General features: G+C 39.9%; 2 protein-coding genes across 2 annotated transcripts in view; both read left to right on the plus strand.

The window, feature by feature from the left end:
* ITFG1 (integrin alpha FG-GAP repeat containing 1) overlaps positions 1 to 11,260 on the plus strand; it is a 113,618-nt gene extending 102,358 nt beyond the window's left edge. Inside the window, exons 17-18 of the mRNA XM_063141244.1 lie at positions 6,614 to 6,731; positions 10,186 to 11,260. Coding sequence (XP_062997314.1) covers positions 6,614 to 6,731; positions 10,186 to 10,245 — 178 coding nt within the window. The 3' untranslated portion in view covers positions 10,246 to 11,260. The remainder of the gene's footprint in view (positions 1 to 6,613; positions 6,732 to 10,185) is intronic.
* Positions 1,424 to 13,252, plus strand: part of DNAJA2 (DnaJ heat shock protein family (Hsp40) member A2) — a 99,446-nt gene continuing 87,617 nt past the window's right edge. The window contains exon 1 of the mRNA XM_063141246.1: positions 1,424 to 1,431. The gene's annotated coding sequence lies outside the window, so the exon portion shown is untranslated. The remainder of the gene's footprint in view (positions 1,432 to 13,252) is intronic.

The raw sequence follows: 13,252 nt of genomic DNA on the forward strand, positions 1-13,252 counted from the left end.
GGTCACCTGTGGCAAGTAAGGGTTGCCTCTAGATGACCAGGAAAATACAGTTTCCCTTTAACTTGACTACCATGGACAGATATGAGCTAGGTGGGCAAGCAAAATATTTTATGAGCCAATAATTCTTGTGGCACTTACTTACAAGGTTGCAGGGGCAAAGAGAAAACCGTCAGGTTCTGTGCTGATAAATTTGAGTCTCCCTTCCCTTACTTTTTAAAGAGAAATCACTAGTTTTTTACTCTGTTTATGTCTCTCACGAAGGCGATACAAGTGGACACAAATGCATTATCGATTCCTCTATCCAGAAGAAATTCAAACAATATGAAAAACACTTCTTTTCTTTTACTGAAAGATGTAAAGCAAGGCCTGGGAATAGGTAGCCCTCCAGATGTTGTTGGACTGTAACTCCTACAATCATCCCTCACCATAGGCTATGTTGGTTGGGGCTGATGGGAGTTGCAGTCCAGCAACATCTGGAGGCCACATGTTCCCCACCCCTGCTGTAGAGAATCGCTACCCTTGCCTCATTTAGGCACATGTCCTGATTGCTTGAATTTTCTGTTCATGCCAGTTGTATAGTACATTTCCTTTTTATCATTTCATTCTAGAGATTTCGGAACGTGAAATAGTACCTTTCTTTCTTTCTCTTTGAGCACATTCTCACATCGTGCTAAGCCACCCTGGAAATAAGCCACCATGGGTTGGTTGTTCGCTCAGTAACCCCTGTTACCCCTGAAAGAGGATTGGGCACTCTGCAGCTTTCTGTGTGTTGTTTCCGCTTAGTCCTCTCGCTCACTCCCAGGTCCCTTTGCAGCAGAAATCCTCATTTCCTGGTTTCCTACATCAGCACCGTTTCTGCAGTTTGTCTGCTGAGGTTGCCTGCTCAGGAGAGGGACTCCTCCCCCCTTGCATCAGATCGCTGAATGCATATATGATATTCTGAGCCCTTATAAGTAAACGTGACGTGTCCATAATTTTTTTTTTTTAAAAAAAATTAATTTTGTCTTGCTCAAGTGTGCAGGAGCTCAAGGCCTCCTGCATGCTATTTAGTCCAGTGTACTGATTGCCCCCTCTTATTAAAGCACGTGTCAATTTCATCCTGCACTTCAGAGCTTGCCTTGCTAGCAAACCGCATTTTGTTTTGTTTTAAGGCTGCTTCGTTTACTACTAAAGTAACCACACCTGCCCAAAAAGCTTATTTTCCTGCAGTCACCAGCCAGTTTCACCTCCCCAGCCCAGCCTTGCTTGTCACTTCCCTTCACCGGTCTTGGTTGTTAGCTGCTAGATGGTATATAGCCTGGCACCTCTCCACCGTGCCTGGGTCCAGCTCCGGCTGAGAGCCCCCTCCCTCCTGCTGTCACCTGTAACTGCTGAACTTTCCAACTAAGATTGTAGTGCCTGAATTTGCTTTCCTTTCCCCCCTCCTCCTCCCTCCCAATCCCCTTTCCTTTTGTGTCGTGTCTTTTAGATTGTAAGCCTGTGGGCAGGGACTGTCAAGAAATACTTTTGTAAGCCGCCGTGAGAGCCTTTTTTGGCTGAATGGCGGCATAAAAATCCTTAAATAAAATAAATAAATAAATAAATAAATAAATAAGTAAAGATTCGCAAAGTTCAAGGCAGAGCAGTGAGGTGGATCAGTAAATGTTCGGCTCTTGGGCCGTATAAAAATGTAATAAATAAAAATGTAAACTTCATGGCAGAGCTGTAAAGCAGAGGGGGAAATTATGCACATTTCATAGCAGGTGGTTTCACCACTCTTGCTGTCCCCAACATCCCATGATGAAGCCGCCCTGCCAAGTTCGGATGACACGACAAGGTACCTGAAAATCCCTTGGCGGCAACCCACCGTGGCTTATCGTGTCGTGTCAACCAGTTCTGTCTGGCTCAGTTCAGACAACATGTTTTTCAACGGTGGTTGTGTGGCAGACTCCATGGAGTTTTCTGTTGCATTGAGTTGACTTTTCCCGATGACTACAGAGTTCTCTGGCAAGAGCAGCCAAAGGAGGGAGTGCTGCTCTAGGAGAGCCACCAGGATTGTTTTTCAGAGCAATGGTTAATGGGATACCAGTGGGAGAGCCAAGGGAGGAGAGAGGCAGAGGAACTGTCAGTCAAACATCACGATGGATTTTACTCAACTCCATGGTAGCCCACAGCCACACAGCAGTGGAGTTAGAACATGTTGTGTGGGGAGTATCCCCTAAAAGCTCAACTGTTGAGTGGAGTTTTCACACTGCATTGACTAACATGTTGTCTGAACTGGGCCTGTCTCTCTCACACACACATACGCTGATACACACCCTGTCCCCCTCAACGAATATTTCTAACACTCATTTCATATTAAAAAAAAAGAATGAACAAGACAAGAAAAACTAAAGCCAGAGTGATGATTTGGTTGTTTCCCCCATCCCACCCCCAAAGTATTTGCCCTGGAATCCACTAGCTGATATTAGAATCCACTAGCTGTTCTACTGGCAGAAATGATTCCTTCCACTAAGCGTGCATCCTAAAATTCAAGAAGTTTACCTAATGGAGCAAAATCTCCCTAATTGCCATCAGCTGGACAGATGATTGAGCAAAAATGACCTGTCATTGCACTTGTAAGAAAGCAGGATGAAGCTATTGCTTCCCGGGGAGTTTTGTACTACCCTCTGCATCAGACTGGCGTTTACAACTGTGAAGCGAAGGAGCAATTTACATGTCAATAGTGTTGACTGATGTTAAGGCAAGCAGACTGCGCTGTAGTTATGAACTAGAGCTTTGATCGTGTTTCCATACAAATTAGGGAGAGTTGATATCATCTTGGAACGAACCTGCTTCTACAACACAAGAGTGTAAAAATTGAAGGGAGAATGCGCATTGCTGCTTCCAAGAATGGCACAGCTCCAGGAGCAGCTTGCCAAGATCTGTACCTCTCTTGGAGGTGGCGGCGGCCTATATTTAGCTCTCTTACATGCACCTGTGGGATTACTGCCATACAGTAAAAACACAATGTGAGGTGTAGCGAAGATAGTTGAGGCCGTAAAGTGGTGCATATTTTAAGAATGGTGAAATAAAACCTGAACAGTCACAAACTAAGGACAACATCCCATATTCCACTGCATGGGAACAGGCTTATGGCTGGCACTGGGACCCTGGACTGCAGCTTCTACTGGAGCAGCAATCATAGGCTCTAGTACCAGGGGAAAGCCTCTCTCACACTACACAGGAAACATGTGCGAAGAATTTAAAATCAGGAGGGACTAGCCACTTGCGACCCATCTTAGATGTCTATAATCCATTTGAACTGGCCAATAGCTGCAGGAAGAGGCTTTGCCCTTATATTTATGGCAAAGGGAGCAGCTCTGGCCTTATTTTTTTCATTAGTATTGAAAAAGACATGCATAACATATATTTGTGCAAAATACAGTATTTATCAAATAACCAATAATTATATCACAACTGTGGGAAGATTGAGGAATTTACCTAAAGAGTTGCATAACTAAGAAACTGCCCCCCCCCCCAAAGCTGTAATTTTATGTGGTCCAAAAGGGGACAAACCAAGACTAAATCCAATTTGTAAGTGCACAGCAAGATAGTGGAAAGAGTGGAACAAATTTAACTGCTTGTTCTCCACCCAGTCAACATCTTGCTATGCATTACAGGTGGAAGAATAACAAATTACTTTTAGAAATACTGTACTGTAGATATGAAAATTGATATAGATAAAAGTAATATGTCTTGCTGCATCACAGGATATTCACTAAATACATTAAACCTATCATGTTATTGACCCCGATGTGAAAGTATCTAAAAGCATTCAGTTAACTCTGTAATCCTGTTCAAGGTCTACTGAATCCAGATACAATAAGAATCATGAGGGAGACTGTTACAACATCTCATTTAGTCAAAGCAATGCAGTGAGCTGTGATATTGCTCCTTTTAATTAGCATCAAGTATATCCTGGTGCTGAGATTTTAAAAGATTTCAGTGTAACGCCACTTCTTCTTACGAATGAATTTTAATCATTAATCTCTTATTTTGCTCCTGGTGTTTTCTGAGGGAATGCTGTCCAAAATTTATGCATCTTATAAAACTCATATTGATTTCAGTTTTCAGTCTGTTTCAAGAGTTATTGATCACAGAAGCTGACATCAATAGTCAATAAATCTTTATTATAATCCTGAAACAAAACCATGCTTTTTGGTAAAGAGCTCATGATTTTATTAATTTTTGCAATAAACCAGCTGCATTTGAAAAAATGGAAGGAGAGGGTGCTTTCTTGCTTTTTAATAATCCCATGGCAGTTGAGAGAATTGTGTTGTACCCCAATTCTTAAATTAAAGGGCTTACAAATTCATCCTATGTACAAATATCAATTGTGTTTGAGTCATAGACAATAAATGGTAAATTGTTCTTTGCTATAACTTTGGATATTGTGTAAAAAAAAAAATACTGACAATAAGGGCAAGTTACAGAGTTATTAACCTGCAAGGTTATGCAAAAGATGTGCCTATGAAGAACATCATTAAACCAATACAGAAGAATATGGGATAAAGGAAAAATGACTAGTTCTATATAGTAGGCAAATCTGTCCACGTTTTTTCCTGCATCTTCTCTTTTCCCGTTCTGCCTGGTAACCTAAATGAGAGATGCTCAGTTTAGAATACAGATATAAATTAAAAACAGAGGGGGGGGGAAATAATGGCTGCTGATTTGAAGTATGATGGAAATTAATTTGCTGAGGGTTTTGACAATGTATCTTTCCTTCGACATTATTTTACCAACACTGAAGAGGCCTGACCTGTTAACAACTTGAACTGCAGCACCATGCTATAAATGGACTAATTTAATCCCATTAGGGTGATTCACACATGCATGTTTCAACATTTGACCAAGTCGGGACTTGCATATGTGAATGAGCCACTTCAGTTTTATCACAATATAACAGTTTATTAGGAATGACTTCATCATTTATTACGTGCTCACTCTCAGTTGATAATATTCAACTGTGTGTGAAATGGCCCCGTTCCTAGCTCTGGTAATGGATTTACATCCTTATAGCTAACCCCCACGACCCTTCACATATGCCCAAATCCTGAAGAAAACAGGATTGTTTTAGAAAATCTGAACCCAAAATAGTTCATTTTTGTTTGTTCAGTGTAAATCAACTAAAACAAAGTTGGCAGGATTTCAAAAGTAAATGCATTGATCACATTGGTAACAAGTCTCCAAAGCTTTTATTGCTGTCTAATTATGATCTATGAAATTAATTAGGTTTTCCAAGATAAACCACAAAGTCAGGCGAACAACATACTATTAATAGGGCCTCCTTTGTGTAAGGGGCAAGGTGGTAAATATACTCTTTCAAGTAAGTCTCTAAAATGGAAGGGAATCTAGTGTACAATTCTGCAGAAAGCTGCAGAGAAGAACTAGTGTTTGGTTCTTTGGGGTGGTGTTTTGCAAAAGGAACTTGGGTCTTTATTAATCCTAGAGACCCAATACTTCCTTTCCACAACAAAACCTAAAGAAAAGATTCCAGAAGCAGATAGTTGGTCCCTCCTAACACACCACCACATGCTCAAAGAAGGGGGAGAGGGGTTGGAAAAGATACCTAAAATGATCTTCTGAATGGTGTATTATCAAGGTGTTATTTTCTCTATGCCTGAGTTGAAACTACTCTCCATGAACGGGGCAGCTAGACTTCATTTTGCTGAAACACATTAAGTCAAATCAATATCAAACAGCCTGTGCTCTGTGAAAAGAGCAAGATGACATATGATGGGCTAAATGCTGTCTTGCAGCTGTGCATCGACTTACTGTTTATGAACTTCCAATAATCAATCGAGCCATTTGCCAAGCAATTAAACACACACCACAATAGCACTTCCAGTCCTTTTATGTTTTATTCCCCCCCAGGAAGATAATTAAAGAATTCATAGGCATACTAGTTTCCTATGGTAAGATTTCTGGATTCCAAAGTCAATTCACCATTTTAGCCATATTTGAGATAGATATTCACAATCCAAACTTTAGCATCCTGTGATGTAACCATATGAACTTGAAGCGTAACAGCATAGCCTGGAAAGTGACATTTGTAAGGATGTTTGATAGGGTTGCCTTTCTCTATTTTGGTACACATAACCAATTTTCTTCTCTGCTGAGGCCATTGAAAGAAATTTTACTGCAGTGTAAATTTCTGTACATAAAAGCCCAGTTAAAGAAGAGGTAGAGAAGTAAACCTATCGGCCTCTCCTTATTGTACTGCTTCATATCATAGTTCATTCCTGAATCATGCAGCCTTTCTCACCCTGAAACTGAGACAGAAGATTATCTTCTCTCCCTGCTACCTCCTGCTGCCCAAATCATTCTATTTATTGTCTCTGCTTCCAAAAGCAAACATCAACTTTGCAGTAAGTCAACACATGAAAATACAAGTCAAAATGTTACTCTGACTTGACAGACGTGCCATGCAGGGGATCAGAGAGATGATATTACTTTACGCACCGTAAACTCCTATATCAAATATGCCAATAATGCATCTTATAATTCTGCTTTTCATAATATATGTGGCCTATCTTGCCAGCTGTATAGACGAGAATGCTGATGTTTCCTTGGATTTTCCTCTTTCTCACAGCTGGAGTGCCAAACTCTACCTGACCCCAAGTAATATTGTATTGCTAACAGCTATTGCTCTAATTGGAGTCTGTGTCTTCATCCTGGCAATAATCGGCATATTGCATTGGCAAGAGAAGGTAAGCTTGATTAGTTGTAAATGTTTGTCTTTCTTACAAGTTAAGACCATAGAACATTTTGAACTGAACTCTGAGAATTCCTTCCTTTTTTACTAAGCCCCTTATTTGGGGGAAAGTTACCATTTTGAACAGGATGATTTCAAGTAATTTTCTCACTAACCAACTGGGAAAACACTAGTGTGTGTGGTGCAATGAATCATAGCTCCGTGGCAGAGCATGCGGACTGCCCCAGATTCAATCTCCATCTTCTCCAGTTAAAAAGATACTGGATAGCAGGCTGAAGATGTCTGCCAGAGGCTTCAGGGAACCGCTGCCTGTCAGAGTAGGCAGTAGTAGACTAGATATACTAGTGATCTGATGGGATAAGGCAAGTTTAGATAAAAGCTTTGTGGCCTTTGAGTTTTGTCTTAGAGGAGAATGGCATGGAATAGTATAAATCATAGTTTTGGTTCTTATCGAGAGAGGATTTTGCTCTACATTAGGTACTTCTATGGAAGTTATTCAATAGGGTGTGTTATACTTCTATATTGTTTACACACAATAAATTTTCCACCTGGGGGAACTTGTTCTTATGAAAATATTCCAGTTTTCCTTTGCTGTATTTTCTGTAGAATAGTGTACAGAGCTACTCTTAGGCCTAAACAATACCAAGCAGGATATTGCACTATGAAAGCGGTCTATAGAAGGTAGGAGCCACACCAAGCAGGATATAGCAGTATGAAAGCGGTATATGATCTGTGTCAATGAACTTCAATACCACTATAAAGCAGTAATGTAGCTCCTGCCTCTTATATACTTCTTTCCTATCACTTTCATAGTGCAATATCCTGCTTGGTCTAGATTAGGCCTTAGAATGGGAAGGTGTCCAGCAGGTCCATCTTGGCTGAGATGGGGACAGCAGGACACCCACAGGACTCTTGTAATGGAGCGGCTGCCTAAGACTGTAAGCATAGGCTACTTCCTAGCAGAGCTGTAAGCAGATAATATGGGTAGCCACTTCATTCCTGTCTCTTCCTACGTAGGGAACAGGTTACCACCCATCAGGGCCTGAGCTATACCTTTGTGGTGCCAAAGAGGCGTTCCAATTAGCCAGCCTCTATGAGCAGATCATAGGGGAGGGGTTAAAACTACCCTTTCCACACTGGTCTTCGCCAATGCATGTATACTATGGTACTTCAATAAAGTTGTGGCTTATTTAATCTCATTTATTGGTGTCGGCTTTTTTCTATCTCTCATTAGCAGTATATTGTATCACTTAAGATTGCAAGTTTTAATGCACCTCAGTATTTCTTTTTCAAACCCATCAAATAGAAATGCAGAGCATGGCAGCACCAGAACCTTTCTCCCCATTGTGCTAGTTTTTTATTATTATTATTTGCCTTAACTGAAAGACCATTCAAAAATGGTTTTTGCCTTCTGCGTTCCACAGTGGTACAGTCACTTCTACCACCTCAATTGACTGTAGCAGGCTTCTGTGGGGGAAAGAACAGGTGTAAAGGTGCCTTAAAGCGTTGTTAAGCTGGAAGTGTCTGTGCGACCATAGCCTTGTACATCTTGCTCTGCCTACAGTTTAACTGAACGGTACCCTGGACAATGTGGCTCTCTCAGTGAATGAAATTTAAACCACACTTCCTTTTTTCAGTTGGGCTACAATACAAAGAGATTTCAGCCCTCTGAATTGTATCCTTGCTGAGGTGCTTTTTGATTTGTTTTTTTATTGACAAGCTTCAAAACTGCGGCGTTTTACCATGAGCAAAACTGACTGTTTTACTCTGTAGAAATGCATTGATCTGCAGAAGCCATTTGAAAAGCTTCTTTTCATGCCACAAAAGAATAGTGTGTCCTAGTTTCTCATATGGCTCTCTATTCACAGCTAACAGCTAGCCAGCAGGATAGCCAATAAGCAAAGCTGCCTAGCCAAGCTGTAATCATTACTGTTAAAATTATTGTGTTTTAGACTTGCTGTCGTTCCTAGTTAAATGTTTAGAAAGATTAGTAAGGCTGTTGTCAAGAACCCTGGCAAAATATTTCTGGGAAATATTTCTGCAAATAATTCTGGGATATCAGGGGTGTTTGGGGAAGTTGGCATGTGGGACACCACCTCACTTCTTAAAATCCTGTAGAACGGCTTTAAAACCAACAGTTTTGCTCTAAAATAGCTCAAATTAAGCACAGGTTAAGTTACGTCTTTTAATTCTGCATGCAAGAGTTAAGATACAACAGATAAATGTATCCATATAAATCATAAAATATATTGGTTTTGGACTTTTGTGTTAAATGAAAAAGTCTCGTAGGCAACCTTTTCAAAATGCCATGCAAGGGAGAGAATATAACTGGCTTCAAATTAATATTTGAATGGTGCAAATTCAGGGATGGGAGGCTGCAGTGCATTATGCAGTGTGAATTTGCTGGCATCGAGGGTAGGGTAGATAGGGACCTGTCACAGACTGTTTTTTATAGACTGAGAGAGAGCTTTTGCGACATGAGCATGTTACTGCCAAGGAGCTAGAGTGTGATAACACTTTAAAACAGCACTGTTCCCCCCACAAAAGATAAAGCCCTGACAGTAAAATCCAGAAGGGCATAGGCAATTCAACAAGAAGTCCCAATGTGCTCTTAGAGAGCAAGAATAGCTTGTCAGATAAGGGTGAGGTAGGTGAGGGCAGACTTTCGCAAAGCACCTTAAGATATAACTGTCACATCCCTTCGTTCAACAGATTCTCCTTAGTTTCAGGTGTAAGTTTGTTCTTAGTTTAGTAAACCCTAGAAAGGAATGTTTATAGGCGGTTTTGTACCGGACAGATGGTCCTGGGAATATGGAAGATAGCAGACTGCACATGAAGACACACCTGGACCTAGATGGCGACTACGATATGCTTCTTGTTTTGTTGAGAGCATGACCATGTCAGTCATATGCCTACAAATATTTCGTGTGTCTTTCCTAGGAATGTGTGTTTTCCCCTTACTTTTAAAGATGCTAGCTGCATTGCTATACCCACAATGATCATTTGAGCGACACTTTATTAATAGCATTTGAGGGAAACATTTCTAAAACAGAGCTGGAACAGGCGCACCAGATGTGGCAGCTTTGGAACTGTCCCTCAGATCTCAGCATACTTATGCAGTGCACATGATAGCAAGTTCATGTGCCAATGCCATTTATACTTTATGTCCTTAGCAAAGCATTTAATAGACCAGCCCAAAGCATTGGTCCATTAATACTAAAAAGAGTTGATCATTAACTCGGGCAAGCATTTCTGAAAAGACTACTCCTCTAAAACGGTGTCTATTTAAGTACTAATTGTTGAAGCTTTTAACAAGCTTTCCATCATCTCTGTCATGATAAATTACCAAGTCATTCCATGAGAATCTATAGCTCCAGTGATCAAAACAGAAAGCGCATCCACCATAAGTATTTGTGTAATTCTTGAAAATATTTGTTTTTGTTTTCCAGAAAGCAGATGACAGAGAGAAAAGACAAGAAGCTCACCGGTTCCATTTTGATGCTATGTGACATGCCTTAATAGCTTGAAGGAGTGTTGGCTCAGTCTAAAATTTGTTTGAGCCTATAGGAAGAGGGTATTGTTTACTGTGCTATTTGTAAATGTTGCATTGTTTTTAATTTATTTGTAAAGTGTTAAAATCACGCCTATCTCACATGGCCTTCCAGTAATTGGTTGTATATATTTACAGTTTTCTCTTTAGTTAACAAAGCTGTAAATTCCGCTTTAGTAGTGGGATCATGCTGCATGCATTCCATTGTTTGCATACACTCACTTTCTTCTGCACAATGTTTCATGAAAAGGAAGTTATATGTAAATTGATTTTCAGTGAGCAAAATCCTTTTAGTGCCACATGACTAAGCTCTGACACGTATACATTCCCAAATTGTGAATTGCATTTTTATAATTTACTCTCCAGCAAATTGTCAGATGAGACAAGACATCTCATGTTATTCTGACTATACTCCGGGGTGTTTTATCTGAAGTGCTCTGGATTGCGTATTTTTGTATTAATCTTTGCATCCAATCAAGTGAGAGGAAAAGTTTTAAATTGGAAGGGAAAAACACCATAATAACTAATAAAATCAAAAGATCTATTAATGTATTAAAACTGGAGATGCAGGTATATAATTCAACGTTTTAAATTGTGCTTTTCTAAAATGAAGTAATTTTTCATGACTTATTCTTAGCTTAATCATGAAAACATTTGACCAATTACGCTAAGTGAAGTTCTTGAAGAATGGATTGGGAAAGAATGTGTTGTGTGATATGATCTTTCGAAATTGACTTTTGACTAAGGGCTGGACTATGGCAATGTTACATTTTTCATGTAATCTTACCTGAAGCTATGTTGCAGTACCAAATCAATTTTTTGTATTTGTCATGACTATGAGCAAAGAGAATCCCATTCTGTTTGAAACGCACTTTATGTAATGCAGTTCCTTTATTCTTAGAGTTTTATTTATGACTTATTATGCTTTGAAATTGTTACCCTGTATTCCTAATAAACCATGTCTATTAATTTTATTTATTTATTTATTTAAACCACTTGTATACCACTGATATTCTAAGATGTCTAAGTGGGTTGTATAAAAAGTACATAAAATGCAATATAAAAACCAATATAAAACTAGTATAAAATAAAATAAAAACATTAGAAATGTTAGATGAACAGTAAAACAGAGCAGCACAATTACAATGCTTGAGCAAAAGGTATATCTTCAAAAGGCATCTAAAGCTCTTTCCATCTCTTCAATCACACATGGGAGAATATTCCAAAGGATAGGTGCCACTGCCGAAAAGACCTGCTTACATGCCGTAGCCTGACAACATGCTATTGGTTGTGGAATGACCAATAAGGTTGCCTCAGATGATCTCAGGGGTTAATTTGATGTATATAGGGGAAGATGGTCTGCTAGGTATACTGGTCCCAAGTTGTTTAGGGCTTTGAATCTCAGCAACAAAACCTGAACACGGCTCAGTAGCTAATAGGCATCAGAGCAGTTCTTTTAATGCAAGTGTAATATGTGTATAGCTTGGTGCTCCATTGCACACCTTAGCTACTGCATTGTGCACTAGCTGCAGCTTTCAAACAGGTACAAGGGCAGCCCCACATAGAGTACATTACAGTAGTCTAATCAGGAGGCTACCAGTGCATGGATTGCAGTAACTAGGCTATCCCTATCCAGGAACAGGCATAGTTATTAATGAACGCTTCAGGACACTGAGATTACCTGAGCCTCCAGTGGCAAGAATAGATCCAGGCATACTCACAAACTAAATACCTGCTTCTAGAGGAAATGCAACCCTGTCCAGAATAGGCAAGCACCCGAATTACTGGACCTAGGAACTGTCCAACTATAAGATCTCTGTCTTATCAGGATTCAGCTACAATTTATCCTCATCAACCCATATCTGCATGCAGGCACCAGTTCATAATATACACGGCCTCTCCTGGTTCAGATGTAACAGCAAACTAACGCTGGGTGTTGTCAGCATATTGGTGACACCTTGCCCCTTATCGCCTAATGACTACATCCAGTGGCTTCATATAGATATAACATTGAAGACAAAATAGTCTCCAGTGGTACCCCACAGTTCAATGGCAGGGAGAAAAGGTATAGTTTCCCATTGTAAAAATAAATAAAAGTTGTCCCAACTCTCAGAGGTTGTCTAGGATACCATGGTCAACAGCATTGAAAGTGGCCAAGAGATCGAGAAGTAATAGGCTCGCACTCTACATATGTAGTCCAAACATCTGAAAGGCACCAGGTTGGAAAAGACTGATTTAGACAGATGCAAAGCATGTGCTCTTTCACAGAACTCCATCATTCTGCCCCAGCCTTGGCACTTCATAGGACAGTAGCAAGAGTGAAATAAGGGAGTACACATTTGTATCAGACTTGGAGCTCATTTTTCCTCCTCTAGTTGTCATAGTGGCAGAGTCTGTTTTCATGTTGCAACACTATAACTGCGTATTAATGTAGTGGTTAGGGTCTGGGCACAGTCCCCTGCCATACACTCCAAATGTAGAGGAAGTAACTTTATAGTGGGCTATTTTGTTTGCCCCCTCACTGACAATGCACAGGGAAAGTTTTAGGAAATATTAAAGGAGTACAGCTAGACTGCTGATGGTGTGACTTCTCTTACTTTGAAGTGGCAGACTTTTGAGGCGAAAGTATGGGGTGGCTGAATTATAGTAGTTTAGACGTTTTATTTCTTGTATAATAATGTTCACTGCTTGAGAACGACTACCCTTGATTTTTTTAAAATAGTGATGCAAGGATTTTTGATATTTTCTTGAATACTGTTTTTCATCTTTTAGATTTGAGCTGAGTAGTTTTTTATATCCATAAGATGCATAACCGAACTTTCAGCATTGTACCAGCTGAGCTTAAGCTAAAATAAATGGAACTTCCAACGTTAGAAGAAATTGAAGTTCACAGCCCTTGAGAAAGTGTTGCTTTTCTATGCTTGAAAAGTGTTTTGCAGCAGAACACTTTTAAACACAAAGTAATT

Source organism: Elgaria multicarinata, chromosome 14, assembly GCF_023053635.1.
Source record: "Elgaria multicarinata webbii isolate HBS135686 ecotype San Diego chromosome 14, rElgMul1.1.pri, whole genome shotgun sequence".
In the NCBI taxonomy this organism is placed as follows: Eukaryota; Metazoa; Chordata; class Lepidosauria; order Squamata; family Anguidae; genus Elgaria; species Elgaria multicarinata.